Source organism: Benincasa hispida, chromosome 12 (assembly GCF_027475165.1).
Source record: "Benincasa hispida cultivar pf3 chromosome 12, pf3_genome.v1.1, whole genome shotgun sequence".
In the NCBI taxonomy this organism is placed as follows: domain Eukaryota; kingdom Viridiplantae; phylum Streptophyta; class Magnoliopsida; order Cucurbitales; family Cucurbitaceae; genus Benincasa; species Benincasa hispida.
This window is the reverse complement of record NC_143489.1, coordinates 42,362,113-42,375,822: the sequence shown is the minus strand read 5'-3', so window position 1 is coordinate 42,375,822 and position 13,710 is coordinate 42,362,113. Positions and strand designations below refer to the sequence as shown.

The following is a 13,710-nucleotide window of genomic DNA, read 5'->3' as shown; positions in this document are numbered from 1 at the left end:
CAAGCTACAGACAATTGTAGGATTGTATCAACAGCAGTGGAAGCAAAGGATCATCTAAGCACTCTAATTCACTAATTTTGGCAAAATATAAACATGCTTTTGCAGAAACAAGTGGATTTCAAGTCATACCTCCTGTAAAACTTCTTCAAAGCTCCTTCACCAGCTGCTATCTTTTTCAAATCTTATTGTAGACCACCTCAAGATCTTCCCCACTATTCTCTTGGTGCTTTAGATTGAGTTGTGGGACTCAAAACAAGTTTGAATCAAGGGATGAAGGAGAAAAGCTCACTGCAGCAACCTTATTGAAGAACCCTTTCTTCAACCCGAATTTTCTCTAAAATCTCTATAGATTGCATCTCTGATTTTCACTCAAATCTCTTCATTATATTGCAGATCAACATGATAAAAAAAAGCAATGCATGAGTTGCAGCTCATGCTTGGAGAAGACAACGCCAAGATAATGCCATTTGAGTGAGCTACTTAGGTGATGGATAATGGAAAAACTTCTTTCTCCATTTTGTGTGTTTTGTTTTCCAATTTTCCAATTTTATCTAAAAATAAAATTTTGATTTTATAAAATCTATTTTGATTTTAAAAATGAAAATTTAATTAATTTCATAAATTAATTATTAAATAAAACTTAATTAATTTAATATCAAATATTAAATTAATTTTAACATATATCTATCTTTATATATTTAAATCATATTTAAATATATATAAATTCTCCTATTCCGTTTAATTCTTAAATTAAACATGTAATTACTACTTTCCTTAATTCTAATTTGAACGCTTCAAATTAACTTATCACGCTATTCTAGACCTAGTCCGTTACGAGCTAGTAGGGGGACCTCGCGGACCTACAGATCATAGGCTCCAACGATCCGAGATTAATTGGCTAAACTCATTAGACCAAATGAATCCCCATTCGTTAACTAATGGGTCATTCCACTAAAGCCCATAGTTGCACTCCTCTCACTGTAGATATATTATGTCCACATGATTTAACCATAATCAGCAAGTCGACCCTTCACAGGTTGTTCATAATAACGGCGGAGTTCAATATCTATTTTACCCTCGAGATTACGTCTAACTTCTCAACTCCCTATTGATTCTCTAATGAACAACTGGTTTGTGATCCAATCACCAAACCAAACTCTCTCAGCCCAGTGAGAGGGTAGAGCCCCTTATTCAAGACCTGGATTCAGTACTTGAGAGAACAACCTTTCTCCTATCCCTAAATCAGGTAGGCATGAACTCCATCTTGCACCCTATGTCCCCAGCTATCTATTCGGTCTTACCCCTGAAATGGGAGTCTTATTGAGCTGGCGATGTTAAGCCAACCCTCAACTTTGCAAATCTAAGGGCAATCCCAAATAAACAGGAATTTATAGGTAGCTCAGGATTAAGATCGAGTTACCTAGGTCATCTAGGTGAAATAGTTAGTCTTAAACAGTAAACAACATTATAAAGTAAGAGTGACTTATTTTTTGGTCCTTATCTTATGCAAACTCATTGCATAAGACACCCCCACTCCTCATGTCATAACATGTATGAATTAGGATCACATCGTATATAGTACTTTACAACTCTCTGTAACAACTATAGAGTAGGTCGCATCCAATGGTGTTACCAAAATAAGGTACCCAACCTCATTCATGTACCATAGATCATTTTGACTATTTACTCGAACCCGATCCACTCTTATGTCTCCACATAAAGTTCAAGTACTCATACAATAGTCATGGGTCTTAGTTTATTAGATTTAGACTTTCATACAATTTATGAGATCAATAACAAGTATATTGATAATAGAAAATGTTTATTATTTTACAAACTGCGGGTTTTTAGGACATAAAATCCAACACTTATCAGTCTCTTATGAAGAGTAAGGGGGGGACATGAAGGAGAAGCAAATGTTGTTACCTCCAAAAAGTTTCAAAAGGGATCGTCCTCAGGAATAAAGTTTGGACCTTCCTCTTCATAGAATGAGAGTATTCCAATTAAGAAGAAGGACAAAGGGAAAAGAAAGACTCTTACAAAATGCAAAGGAAAGAGAAAAGTTGCAAACAAAGGAAAATGTTTCCACTGCAACGAAGATGGGTACTGAAAGAAAAACTGCCTAAAATACCTTGCTAGAAGAAGGCTGAAAAAGCAAAACAAGGTAACTATGATTTACTCGTTGTTGAAACATGTTTAGTGGAGAATAATCATTTGATCTAGATACTAGATTCGGAAGCCACTAACTACATTTGTATTTTCATTCAGGAAACTACTTTCTAGAGACAGCTTGTAGAGGGTGAGACGAATTTCAAGGTTGGAACTGTTGGGGTTGATGCCCTAAATCTCGTAGGATCCTGTAGTTTGTAAACATTTGTATGAATAAATGCTTGTGATGTAATAATATGAGATATTTTCTTCACTAATTTGCATTAACCATAAACCAATAACTAAGATCCCTAGTTATCGTTGTGACTTAAGCATGTATGTATGGACATACAAGTGGATCATGCCTTAAGTGATAACCTAAATGGTCTGTAGTATATGGATAAAGGAAGGAAACCTTATCCTGGTGACACTACGGATACGACCTATTTTGCAGATGTTACAAGTGTTATAAAGTGCTACAGATGGTCTGATCCTGATTATTCATATGGAGACATACTAGCAGGGGTGTCATATACAAAGGAGTTTGTATAAGATCGAACCACGAAGTGTTTGGTCTCGTTATATAACGTCGTTCATGATAGATACTTTGATTTCACTAGGATGACCATAGTTAACATGACCTTAATCCTGAGTGAATTGGGAACTTCTGCCTATGAGGGCAGTCCTTTGATTTGCATGGGTGCGAGTGGCCAAATTACCGACTCAAACCTTTCACTTTGTGGATTCATCTAATTAGGGAGTTGGGAACTCAGCTACACAATATGGAATTCACTCCTTCGCCGAAGCAGATGTAAGTAGATAGATTGCTCCCTTAAGGGTTGATTCTGGGGCTTGAACGATGTGGCGCCACAAACTTTCTCATGGCCCGAGAGGTGTTCACTCATAATAGGACTATGATGTATTGTTCACTAGAGAAATCAATGGTACTTAAGGATTTAGATGTAACTACAAGGATAAAACGGTAAATTAGCCCAGTTGTACTTACGAGCGATCTGTGAAGGGTTATCGACTGTTGACTGGCTATATCCAATGGACACATAAATATATCTATAGTGAGAAGAGTGCAGCTGTCGATCTTTAGTGGAGTGTCCGACAGTTAACGGATAGTGGATCTCGTGATTAAAGAGTTTAGTTAGTTATTCACATACCGTTGGAGCTTCAAGCTACAGGTCCATAAGGTCCCCTTGGTAGCTCAATGGGTTCAAGTTGAGAATAAGTTTTTAGGTTAGTTTGAAGATTTCAAATTAATAAGAGGGAGTTTGATTATATATTATATAATTAAATTGGTTCAATTATATGTGATATAATTGATATGATGTATGAGATATACTAATTGGAGGAATTTGATATAAATATGATTTATATTAAGTAAAGGAGAAAAGAACTATAGTTTAAATATTACATATGATGTGATATTAAAACCATAGGTTATAAATATAATGATAAGTTAGTTATTATATTTATTTATAATTAAAACAATTTATGATAATTGTGGGTGGTTTCTTGTTTAACCGTGCGTGAAAGTGGGAGGTTATGTTCAGTTTTCATAACTAAAGAATAAAATGAAAAATGTTTTTATTTTGAAAGAAATCGCTTCATTAAGGGTTTTACTAATTGTTTAGCTCACGAGAGACTACATGATAGCCTTCTAAGCGAGATTTTAAACGATCGTGTAGAGCGTCTTTTACTAAACAATCGTGTAGATGGTCTAGTGTGATTTACTAAGCGATCGCGTTTCTAAATGATCAAGTGTGTTTTTCTAAACGATCATGTACCTAGCGAGATTTACTAAACGATCAAGCATACAAAGTCTATGCGATAGACAGTACATTCTCCCACTTGCTTGATTGTATAGTCTGATCGTTACTTTCCTCCATCCCTCTACCAAATCCAACAGAGCCCACACCTCCTGGATTCTCACTCCGAGAATACCAAGGTTACTGAGTGGTGGTGTCTAAGAGGTCGCTTGTTCGTGGAAAAGATTGTTCGTGATCTAAGCGAAAGCGAGAGATTAGGTAGGCATTCTAAGCGATAGCGAGAGGTTGCTGTTCCAATCTTCATGAGAGTGAAAGATCGGTAGAAGAAGAGTCCTTCAAAGGTATGTCTCTCGTTCCTTTTGTATTTGATTTTGAAAGCATGCCATAATTTGTTAAAAGATGCATAACTGTTCTGTGTGTTTGTGAATGCCTTTAGTTCTGTCATAATGGGCTTGGAAAGATCTTACTTATACTCATGACTTCTCTTGAATAAGAGTTCCTTCAATTGGTATCAGAGCCAGGTTCTGATATTCGAAATCCATTGATGTATAGAATTGCATTTACATTCTTGGTGGGTGTTAAGCATGTCTACATTCTATTTAAGTGTTAAATCTGTTCGTGAATGTGGATTAATGAAGTTTCTGGGATGATTGCCTCTAGTTATTAATTCTTTAACATTTTCAAAGTTAACTGTAAGGGCCCCTATATTTTTTAGCATATTAACTTTTTATCAAGTCTGTAATTCAAAGTGTTTGAGTCAGTTTGAGTTACTCGTGATGAAGCTTCAAAGCATGGTGATGCACATTACTTCGAGGAAGAAGGAGGCCGAGCGTTGGTCAGATCATGTAAACAATGGACATAAACAATCGTTGAGTATGGGATACTCGGTTGCAAGGTAGACTTGCGTGCACTAGTAAGTCAGCATGCTTCATCGCATAGTCACTGACTACATGATCGCAGGGTAAATGTTACATAGTGCTTGTTCTTCGATTGTGTAGATGATCATGCCTCATAGCGTCGTAGTTGTCTAGATGATCGTTTAGACTTGCGTTTAATTTTTAGTGTATTGCACGATCGAGTAGCCTTCATGCTTCATCGCATAATCAAAGGTGCTCGATCGTTGTTAAACGATCACAACCCAAATTACTAAACGATCAAGCAAGTAGACTTTGCCCGAGCAGTTCAAGACCCGGTTCGCTTGTTGAACTGGATTGCTCGATGGTTTAAATGTAATAGATAGTTTTAATTTTTGATTTTTTGAGGCTATCATCCCAATCCATTAATTTTGTGAATGTACATGAGATGTATGTTATATTATATGTCATATAGTATGTCGTATAGTTGATATCCCACCATAGGTTATGCATTGGTCTTGCATCATCTCTATATTGTAAGAGATATGATATAGTAGTTTCCATGATTAAATTACTTAAGAGCATGCTCATGTGTCATATAATATAAGAGTTATATTTATGCATGCATTAAGCATATTCATGCATCATCTTTATATTATGTGTTATAGTATAAGGGCGTATGGAAGCATGTATGCTTAGTTCATTACCAAGTATATAAGAGTTATATATAGTAATGAATGAACATTGCATGAAGCAAGACACATAGGTTAAATTTATAAGAGTTATAAATACCTAGTTTTTCTTAATAATGTGAATGGTTTTAGTTGTTTATTTTTTAAGAGTTATAATGGAAATTAGAACTAAAATCAATAAGAAAGACATGCATACGAACTTAGATTTGAATCATGTTTTAAAAGAGTTTTAAAATTTGATGGAGATAGACCTAAGATCATGGTTCTAATGAGATTAGAAACCTAAGGTTTAATAGGATTAAATTAACTAATAAAAGATTAAATATGTAGCAAATCTATCTATAAGGGATCTTTTGTCTAAGGTGGGTTCTGTCAAAGCTTGGGTACTTAAGCTGATGGAAACGGAACACCTCTACCTGGGAACCTACCTGGAAAGGTGAAGATAGATTTGATGCATGCATGCAAATTTGATGATAGTCTGTTAAAGAGTTTAATAGTACTTGATTTGAACTTGTTTAATTATCAAAGACAAGAGTTGTTTTTTAGCAAATTAAACTTACACTTAGATAAAATCAATAGCTAGGTTCTCTAAGTTAATGAACCCCTAGGTAGAACATTCAGTGGGAGGTACTTGGGGTATATGATACTTCACATAAACCTCTTCACGTTTCTCCCTAATGTTCACACCGTGAGATCTATCCTCGGCCTCAAGGCACCCTGGGAGTGTCCCCTAAATGATGGTGTTTGGTAGGTCAATACCAAGGTGAATGGAGAGAATATTCATAGTAAGTGGGAGCGAAATGTGTGACAACATATCCCATGGTCTCTCTCATTAGATTGGATAACGTTTCTGTGTATCGCTTCGAGGCACCCTGGGAGTGTCCCCCTATAGGATGGAAGTTTTGCATGACTCTTTATCTGATCTCCTATATAGGATAAGGTCGCTTTAATCTCTTTTCCTAATCTGTTTTTTCCCTAAGGTGGGCAAGGGCGGGACTCTAGGGCCGAAAATGAGGGGTTACATTTACCCAGAATTGTTAAAGGTTAACAGTTCTGGACCAAAAAATGGTGACTGTTAGAGTCCATTACAGGAGTTGTTTCTATCTAATGGTTGAGAATGCCTCGTCCTAGTGAAGGGACACTTGATCGCCCCACCCGTGACTTTTGTCCTGACTCGTTGGGGCATCATTGTGAAATAGATGTCTTTTCACTTAGGGTACATGGAAACTATTTTGCTAAAACTAAAACTGGTGTTAAAAGTGGTAATACATAGACTCATTAAGTTTGTTCATGTTTTTTCAGCAACGATAAAATGGCTGCAACCACATTAGCTCTATTAAGCGCCGATAAACTGATTGGCGAGAATTACACTAGTTGGAAAACCACGATAAATATTATTTTAATCATCAATAACCTAAGGTTCGTCCTAATGGAGGAGTGTCCTATTATTCTAACTTAGACTACCACTTGAAATGTTCGGGAGGCATATGAGAGATGGACACGGGCGAACGAAAAGGCCTGAGCTTACATCTTGGCCATTGGCCAAGAAGCATGAGCCTATGGTCTCTGCACGTGAGATCATGGAGTCCCTATGGGTAATGTTCGGACAACCGTCTGGACATCTCAAGCACGAAGCTTTGAAATACATCTTCAACTCCAAAATGGAGAAGGATATATTTGTTCGTGAATACGTTCTGAACATGATGGTCCACTTCAATGTGGTAGAGATGAATGGGTCACATATCGATGAGGGTAGCCAGGTTAGCATCATTCTTCACTCATTGCCAGATAGCTTCTTGTACTTTGTCAGCAATGTTGTGCTGAACAAAGTAGATTATACCCTTACAACTCTCCTCAATGAGTTGCAGGTATTCCAATCCTTGCTGAAAAGTAAGGAGAAGAAGGTTGGTGAGGCAAATGTTGCTTCATCATCAAAGAAGTTCCATCGAGGTTCAACCCCAGGATCAAAGTTTGCACCTTCTACTTTTAACACTTCCAAGTGGAAGAAGAAGAAGGGTGGTAAGGGGAAGGGGAAGGCACCTGTTAACCCGCAACCTGTCGCTCAACGGGGAAGGCGAACAGTTGACAAAGGAAAGTGTTTCCATTGCAACCAAGACGGGCACTGGAAGCAGAATTGTCCTTGCTGGTTGAAGCTGAAGAAGAAGGCTAAGGCTAAGGCAAAACAAGGTAAATATGATTTACTGGTTTTAGAAACTTGTTTAGTGAAGAATGATGATTCTACCTAGATTATTGACTTTGGGGCCATTAATCATGTTTGTTCTTCTTTTCTGGGGATTAAATCCTGGCAGTAGTTTGAGATTGGTGAGATGACGATGCGAGTAGGTACCAGGCACATCATCTCAGCTGTGGTACTGCGAGTACTCCAGTTAACTTTATAGAATAAATTTATCATTTTGAATGATATCTATATTGTTCCCGAGTTAAAGAAGAACTTAATTTCTGTGAAGTTTCTGATTGAATGTAAATATGCTCTCAACTTTTCGGTGAATAAAGTGTTTATTCTAAAAGATGGTGTTGAGATTTGTTCAGCAAAACTAGAAAACATGTATGTGCTAAGGTTGTTAGCAACAAATTTCCTCCATAACATAGAGAAATTTAAATCTGTCGTAACTTAAAATAAACGAGTTAAGGTTTCTTCTAAGTAAAATGTCCAACTTTGGCACTTTCGATTTGGTCACATCAATCTCAATAGGATTGAGAGATTGGTGAAGAATGGACTTCTAAGTGAGTTAGAGGAAAATTCTTTACCTGTGTGCGAGTCATGCCTTAAAGACACTAAAAGACCTTTTACTAGAAAAGATTATCGAGCCAAATAGCCTCTAGAGTTAGTACATTCAGACCTTTGTGGTCTAATAAATGTGCGAGCCAGGAGAGGCTATGAGTATTTCATCACTTTTACTGATGATTGCTCCCGGTATGGGTATGTTTATTTGATGCAACAAAAGTCTGAATCCTTTGAAAAGTTCAGAGAGTTCAATGCTGAAGTTGAAAATGCATTAGATAAACGGATTAAAACACTTTGATTAGATCGGGGTGGAGAGTTTTTAGATTATGAGTTCCAGAACTATATGATAGAACATGGAATCATTTTCTAACTCTAAGCGCCTAGTACACCTCAACAGAATGGTGTATCGGAAAGGAGAAACAGGACCTTGTTGGACATGGTTCAGTCGATGATGAGTTACGCTTCCTTAATAAACTCGTTTTGGGATTTTGCAGTGGAGACTGCAACTTATATCCTCAACTGTGTTCCTTCCAAAAGTGTTGAAGGCTGGCAGTGTTGAGGTTACGAGAGAGAGAACGACAAAGAGAAAAGGGTTCTTGCACGTGGGTCTGGGTGTTGAAGAGAGAGCATGTGTATAATTTATTAATATTTTTTAAAAGGAAAATTATTTAAAATGGTAAAACTGTTGAAAATATTTACAAGATAGAGCAAAATTTTAGAACTATTAATGATAGACGTTGATAGAAACTGATAGACTTCTATCAGTATCTATCAATGTCACTGATAGACACTAATAGAAGTCTATCAGTGTCTATCAGCATCTATCATTGATAGTTCTAAAATTTTACTATATTTTGTAAATATTTTGATTCATTTTTCTATATTTAAATACAACCCTTTTTAAAACCTATAATAAAATTCTTAAAACCCTAATTGGATTTAAATGAAATATATATACATATTTCCTTCTCCCTTCAAACTTCCAAATTAAATTAAACCATACTCCAATTAAATTATCCAAACTCACATAAATCTCAATTTGCAAAGTCTTTTATCATTAAATTCAAATTGAATTATCTGAATTAAATTTTAGTCTCAAAATTTCAAAATTCACCCAAATATTAAAGATAATTATCTTAAAGTTACCCAAAAATTTGAGAGGTTATAAAGAAACAATCCACAAATTATTCAAAGAACATGCCAAAAATAAAAACTTACATTCAATTAATATCCAAGGAAAACGGTTTTGATATCACTTGTTGGATAAATCATAAAACTCAATTCATGATTCTTAAATAAATTTATAGAATAATATTAAATAAATATATAAAGCAATGTTTAGGATTTATACATGGATGAAAATCCAAAATCTTGAAGTCATTAAAATTACCTAGAATTAGATCATAATTTGCAAAATAGATGTGTGGTGTTCCACAATTAAGTCCCTAGAACCAACGGTCGGTATCTACGAACAAACCACGCTTCTATAGATAAAATTATGAGTTCATAATTAAAATCACACAATATGTCTGTTAAATAGTCAAAATATAATTGTTATTTAATTTGTTACCACATATAAATAAATTATTAAATTAATTCCAACATATTAGTCTCTCCATTTAACAAACGAATAGCCTCCACATGAAATCATTCGAATTCCTGCTAAAATTGTAGTCATTTCCAGTGATAGAATATCCTTATGCCCTTCCATCGTTTTGCAATGTGCACCAATCAAGTTTCCTAGACGGTCTCAAATGGCCCAATTTATACCATCACTATGACTATTTTTTTGCCACGTGTCACGGTCATGTTTGTCCAAAGTCGGTTGCCCATGGTCGCATGCTTAGCCCAACCCATTTTATCATGCTTATTTCATTAGTTAAGTTGGTTTGTTTTCCTTGCATTTTTTGTTGTAACTGACCACTCGCACTTTTACATATGCAAATGTGTCCGTTGACTTTTTGTTTAGAATGCACTATATGGGGCCAGCCAGCCATCACTTCTCCATACTCGGAGTAGTATGTTATAAAGTTGTTGCTCATTGCATCTTCCTCTTCTCTATTCATACATCAAAAAATGAATGTGAAAACCTTTTTCTCCAAACCCGTTTTCTAAAACCATTTTCTCTAAAGCGGAGGTGGAGGTTGTGGGAGACACCCAGTGTGCCATCAATGTTCCATATTCAAATTGACTTACTTGTCTATGAGCGGAAACAAATGCCACATAATCGCTAAAGGAAGCTTTTGAAAGTACATTGTGACACCATGCAACATCACATGAAAAGTATTACATATATTATGGTGAACATTGGATTTGAATCATAGAAACGTATAAATAAAGTGGTCAAAATGTTTACCTGCTTAACGGCAATAATCTAGGATCCATCTCCCAAAATTATCACTCCATTCAACATCTGCAGATTTTCAATTTTTTCCAGAAAACCACAAAAAATAACCCAATTGAAAAAAACGTTCAGCTTAACTAACAAACAAATCTCCTAATTTCACTGAATAAACAATATAAATCTCAACAGCAATCAAGAAAGATTTCAATTTCACTCGACAAATTCCAAAAAAAAAAAAAGGAAAAAAACAAAAAAACAAAAAAGGAACGCCATTCGAATCCCAATCTCAATTCCATCGCTAAAATTAGACATCACGGAGTGACAAATCTGCATAACCAAGCCCTAATTCCACCGCATAGAAGCAATGGCAATGTCGATGATTTGGAGTTTGGGTGTGTTGGTGACCTGCATTTCAGCAATTGCGAGTGCGACTTCACCATCGCCAGCGCCGAGTGCAGCGGATTGCTCGGCAGCGGCGTTCCAGATGCTAACGTGCATGGATTACATCACGATTGGGAGCACGAAGGCGAATGCCTCCAATGTTTGCTGCAAGGTGGTGAGAGAAGTGATGAAATCGAAAGGCGATTGTATGTGTGATGTGTTGAAACAGAGCGGCAAAATGGGGATTCATTTGAATCTGACTAGAGCCATTGGCCTTCCTGCCGCCTGCGGAATCTCTACTTCGCTTCCTGATTGCGGCAGTGCGTTTTGCTCTTCTTTTGAAATCGTTTGTAAGCTTTGATTCTGATTTTGAGGATTTTTGTTTTTCCCTCTTTTTGGCAGTTCCTCTTCCCCCAGGTATGGCCCCTGCGCCAGTTCCGAGAACTAAAGCGCCGACGCCAGCTCCAAGAATTGTAGTGCCAACGCCAGCTCCAACTACAAAGGCGCCTGCGCCAGTTCCGAGAACTAAAGCGCCGACGCCAGCTCAAAGAATTGTAGTGCCAACGCCAGCCCCAACTACAAAGGTGCCTGCGCCAGTTCCGAGAACTAAAGCACCGACGCCAGCTCAAAGAATTGTAGTGCCAACGCCAGCCCCAACTACAAAGGCGCCTGCGCCAGTTCCGAGAACTAAAGCGCCGACGCCAGCTCCAAGAATTGTAGTGCCAACGCCAGCCCCAACTACAAAGGCACCAACACCGGCCCCAACTACAAAGGCGCCGACGCCGGCCCCAGGAACTGAAGCCCCAACGCCGGCTCCAACTACAAAGGCCCCAACGCCGGCGCCAGGTACATTTCACCGGAATTTAAATTCTGAAAATTTTCGAGTATACAAAATGTGACTACTGTAGATACGATTTACCTCTATTTGAAATTTGTCATTTTTTTATAAATATTACTATTACTATAGAAAAAAAGGTTAATGAATATAGTTAAATATCAAGATTAAATTTTTTTTTATTAGAATTAAAATAACTAGATTTTTTTATGATACTATATAAAATTAAAGGTTAAATAATTAAATATCATGGGTAAGATACCAAAAATAAAATGAATATGTGATTTAATTTTATATATTACTTTGGCTAAATTATAACAAATGCCCCTTATACTTTCTCTTTGATTAAACAATAACTCATACTACATTTCTTTTATAATTTTGAACATGAATGGGGAGAATGCTCATTGGCACACCATTACATATCTTAATTTTCATCCAAAACATTATATTTTAAAGTAATTTATTGAAAAACTATAAATCATTAAATGTGCATATTGAAAATCTTCTAATGTTATAGAGTTCAAATAAAAAAAAAATCAAAATTATTGACAAAATGTATTGTAAATATTTTAAGAGGACAAAGTGAAATAAGATTAAAAAAAATCGTAAAATGCAAAAAATACAAAATAAAAAACAATTATCTACTAATATAATTTAATAGAAGTTTGGCTTTGTATTTGTGATTATAAATATGAGGACTTTCTATTTGTATTTATGATTAGCAATATCAGGACTTTCTATTTGAGAATAATTATTAATGTTTGTTTGTTTATATTTGAGAATACACTAAATAAATTATTTCTTAATAGGGCTTTTGGATCCAACTTTTAGACACTAATGAATGTTGTTTGACAATAATGAATGTTGTTTGTTTAGAATGGACACTAATGAATGTTTGAAGTTGGTTTTGGTGCATGTTTTGGGGTGATATTAGGAACCATTAATTTTATAAAATTGATTTTCATATCCTTTTATCTAAACTTAAAAAACAACTTATTATTAATGAAAGTGATTTTTACATGTTTAAAAGTGATTAGAACTACCAAATTATTAAAAATGACAATTTTTATTTAAAAAAGTATTAGTACATATGTTCTAATTTTGTGGTGTGATTTTCAGTCAATCACCTCACCAAAACCAAATTTCTAAATGATTTTAAATTTTATTTTAAAGTTTGTCTAACAAATAGGGTGTGATTTTGATATTTCTAACCATAAATAACTGAAGTGATTTCAACTTAATTTGTTACAGTTAACATTCCAATAGCAGCACCACCAACACCACCATTGTCACCCAACAGTAGCCCACCAACACCGTCAAGCGACAACATGGGACCATCTGGTGAGGACTCGCCGGCGCCGGCACCGTCGAGTGCCCCATCTTTCACCAGTTCTAGCAACCTAATTGTCCTACTTCTCACCCTTCTTGCTTCATTTCGAGCTTTGTAATGCTTTTTTTTAGAAGCTATCTCCTCCATTTTTGAACCAATTTTCATCATATTTCTCTCCCTTTCTTTCCTTTCTAAATAATGTAGTTTCAGTGTATTGCTGGAGATAAGAAATCAATATATATAGATATAGAGAGTTCTATTTATTTATTTGCTCGTTTTATTAGTTGTGAACCACTTATCAAGCTACGTCTCTATAAGAGTTCAGATTCCAATATATATATTCTTTTAAAATGAAATGGAATTTTATAAAAGCCAAATAGGCTAACCAGTAGAAAATTCACAGTAAGGTTTTGATTAGCTTTGTTCCTATCATTTCATAGGGCCGAATCTATCACACAAGTAAGATATTGCGATAAAAATTTTGAAACCTTAAGCATAAAAAACATATTTAATGTCATTCCTTATACTATACTTATAGATGATACCCATAAAAAAAATGTGAATTTTCTTAATGCCTACTCCCTCTCCTCTTTTCATGG

At 35.7% G+C, this 13,710-nt stretch overlaps 1 protein-coding gene across 1 annotated transcript; it reads left to right on the top strand.

Moving 5' to 3' along the window:
• Positions 1–10,768: 10,768 nt before the first annotated feature.
• Positions 10,769–13,378, top strand: LOC120068240 (uncharacterized). Its single transcript, XM_039019952.2, has 3 exons — positions 10,769–11,263; positions 11,346–11,789; positions 13,033–13,378. Exons 1-3 carry the CDS (start codon positions 10,927–10,929, stop codon positions 13,227–13,229), a joined length of 978 nt encoding a protein of 325 aa, XP_038875880.2. The 5' UTR covers positions 10,769–10,926; the 3' UTR covers positions 13,230–13,378.
• The last annotated feature ends 332 nt before the right edge of the window (positions 13,379–13,710 follow it).

Bases quoted from the DNA above. Each gene is read 5' to 3' on its own strand.
- LOC120068240 (XM_039019952.2), top strand. From the start codon at position 10,927: ATGGCAATGTCGATGATTTGGAGTTTGGGTGTGTTGGTGACCTGCATT. The intron at 11,264-11,345 runs GTGCGTTTTGCT...TCTTTTTGGCAG, and splicing joins TTCGCTTCCTGATTGCGGCA to TTCCTCTTCCCCCAGGTATG. The intron at 11,790-13,032 runs GTACATTTCACC...AATTTGTTACAG, and splicing joins GGCCCCAACGCCGGCGCCAG to TTAACATTCCAATAGCAGCA.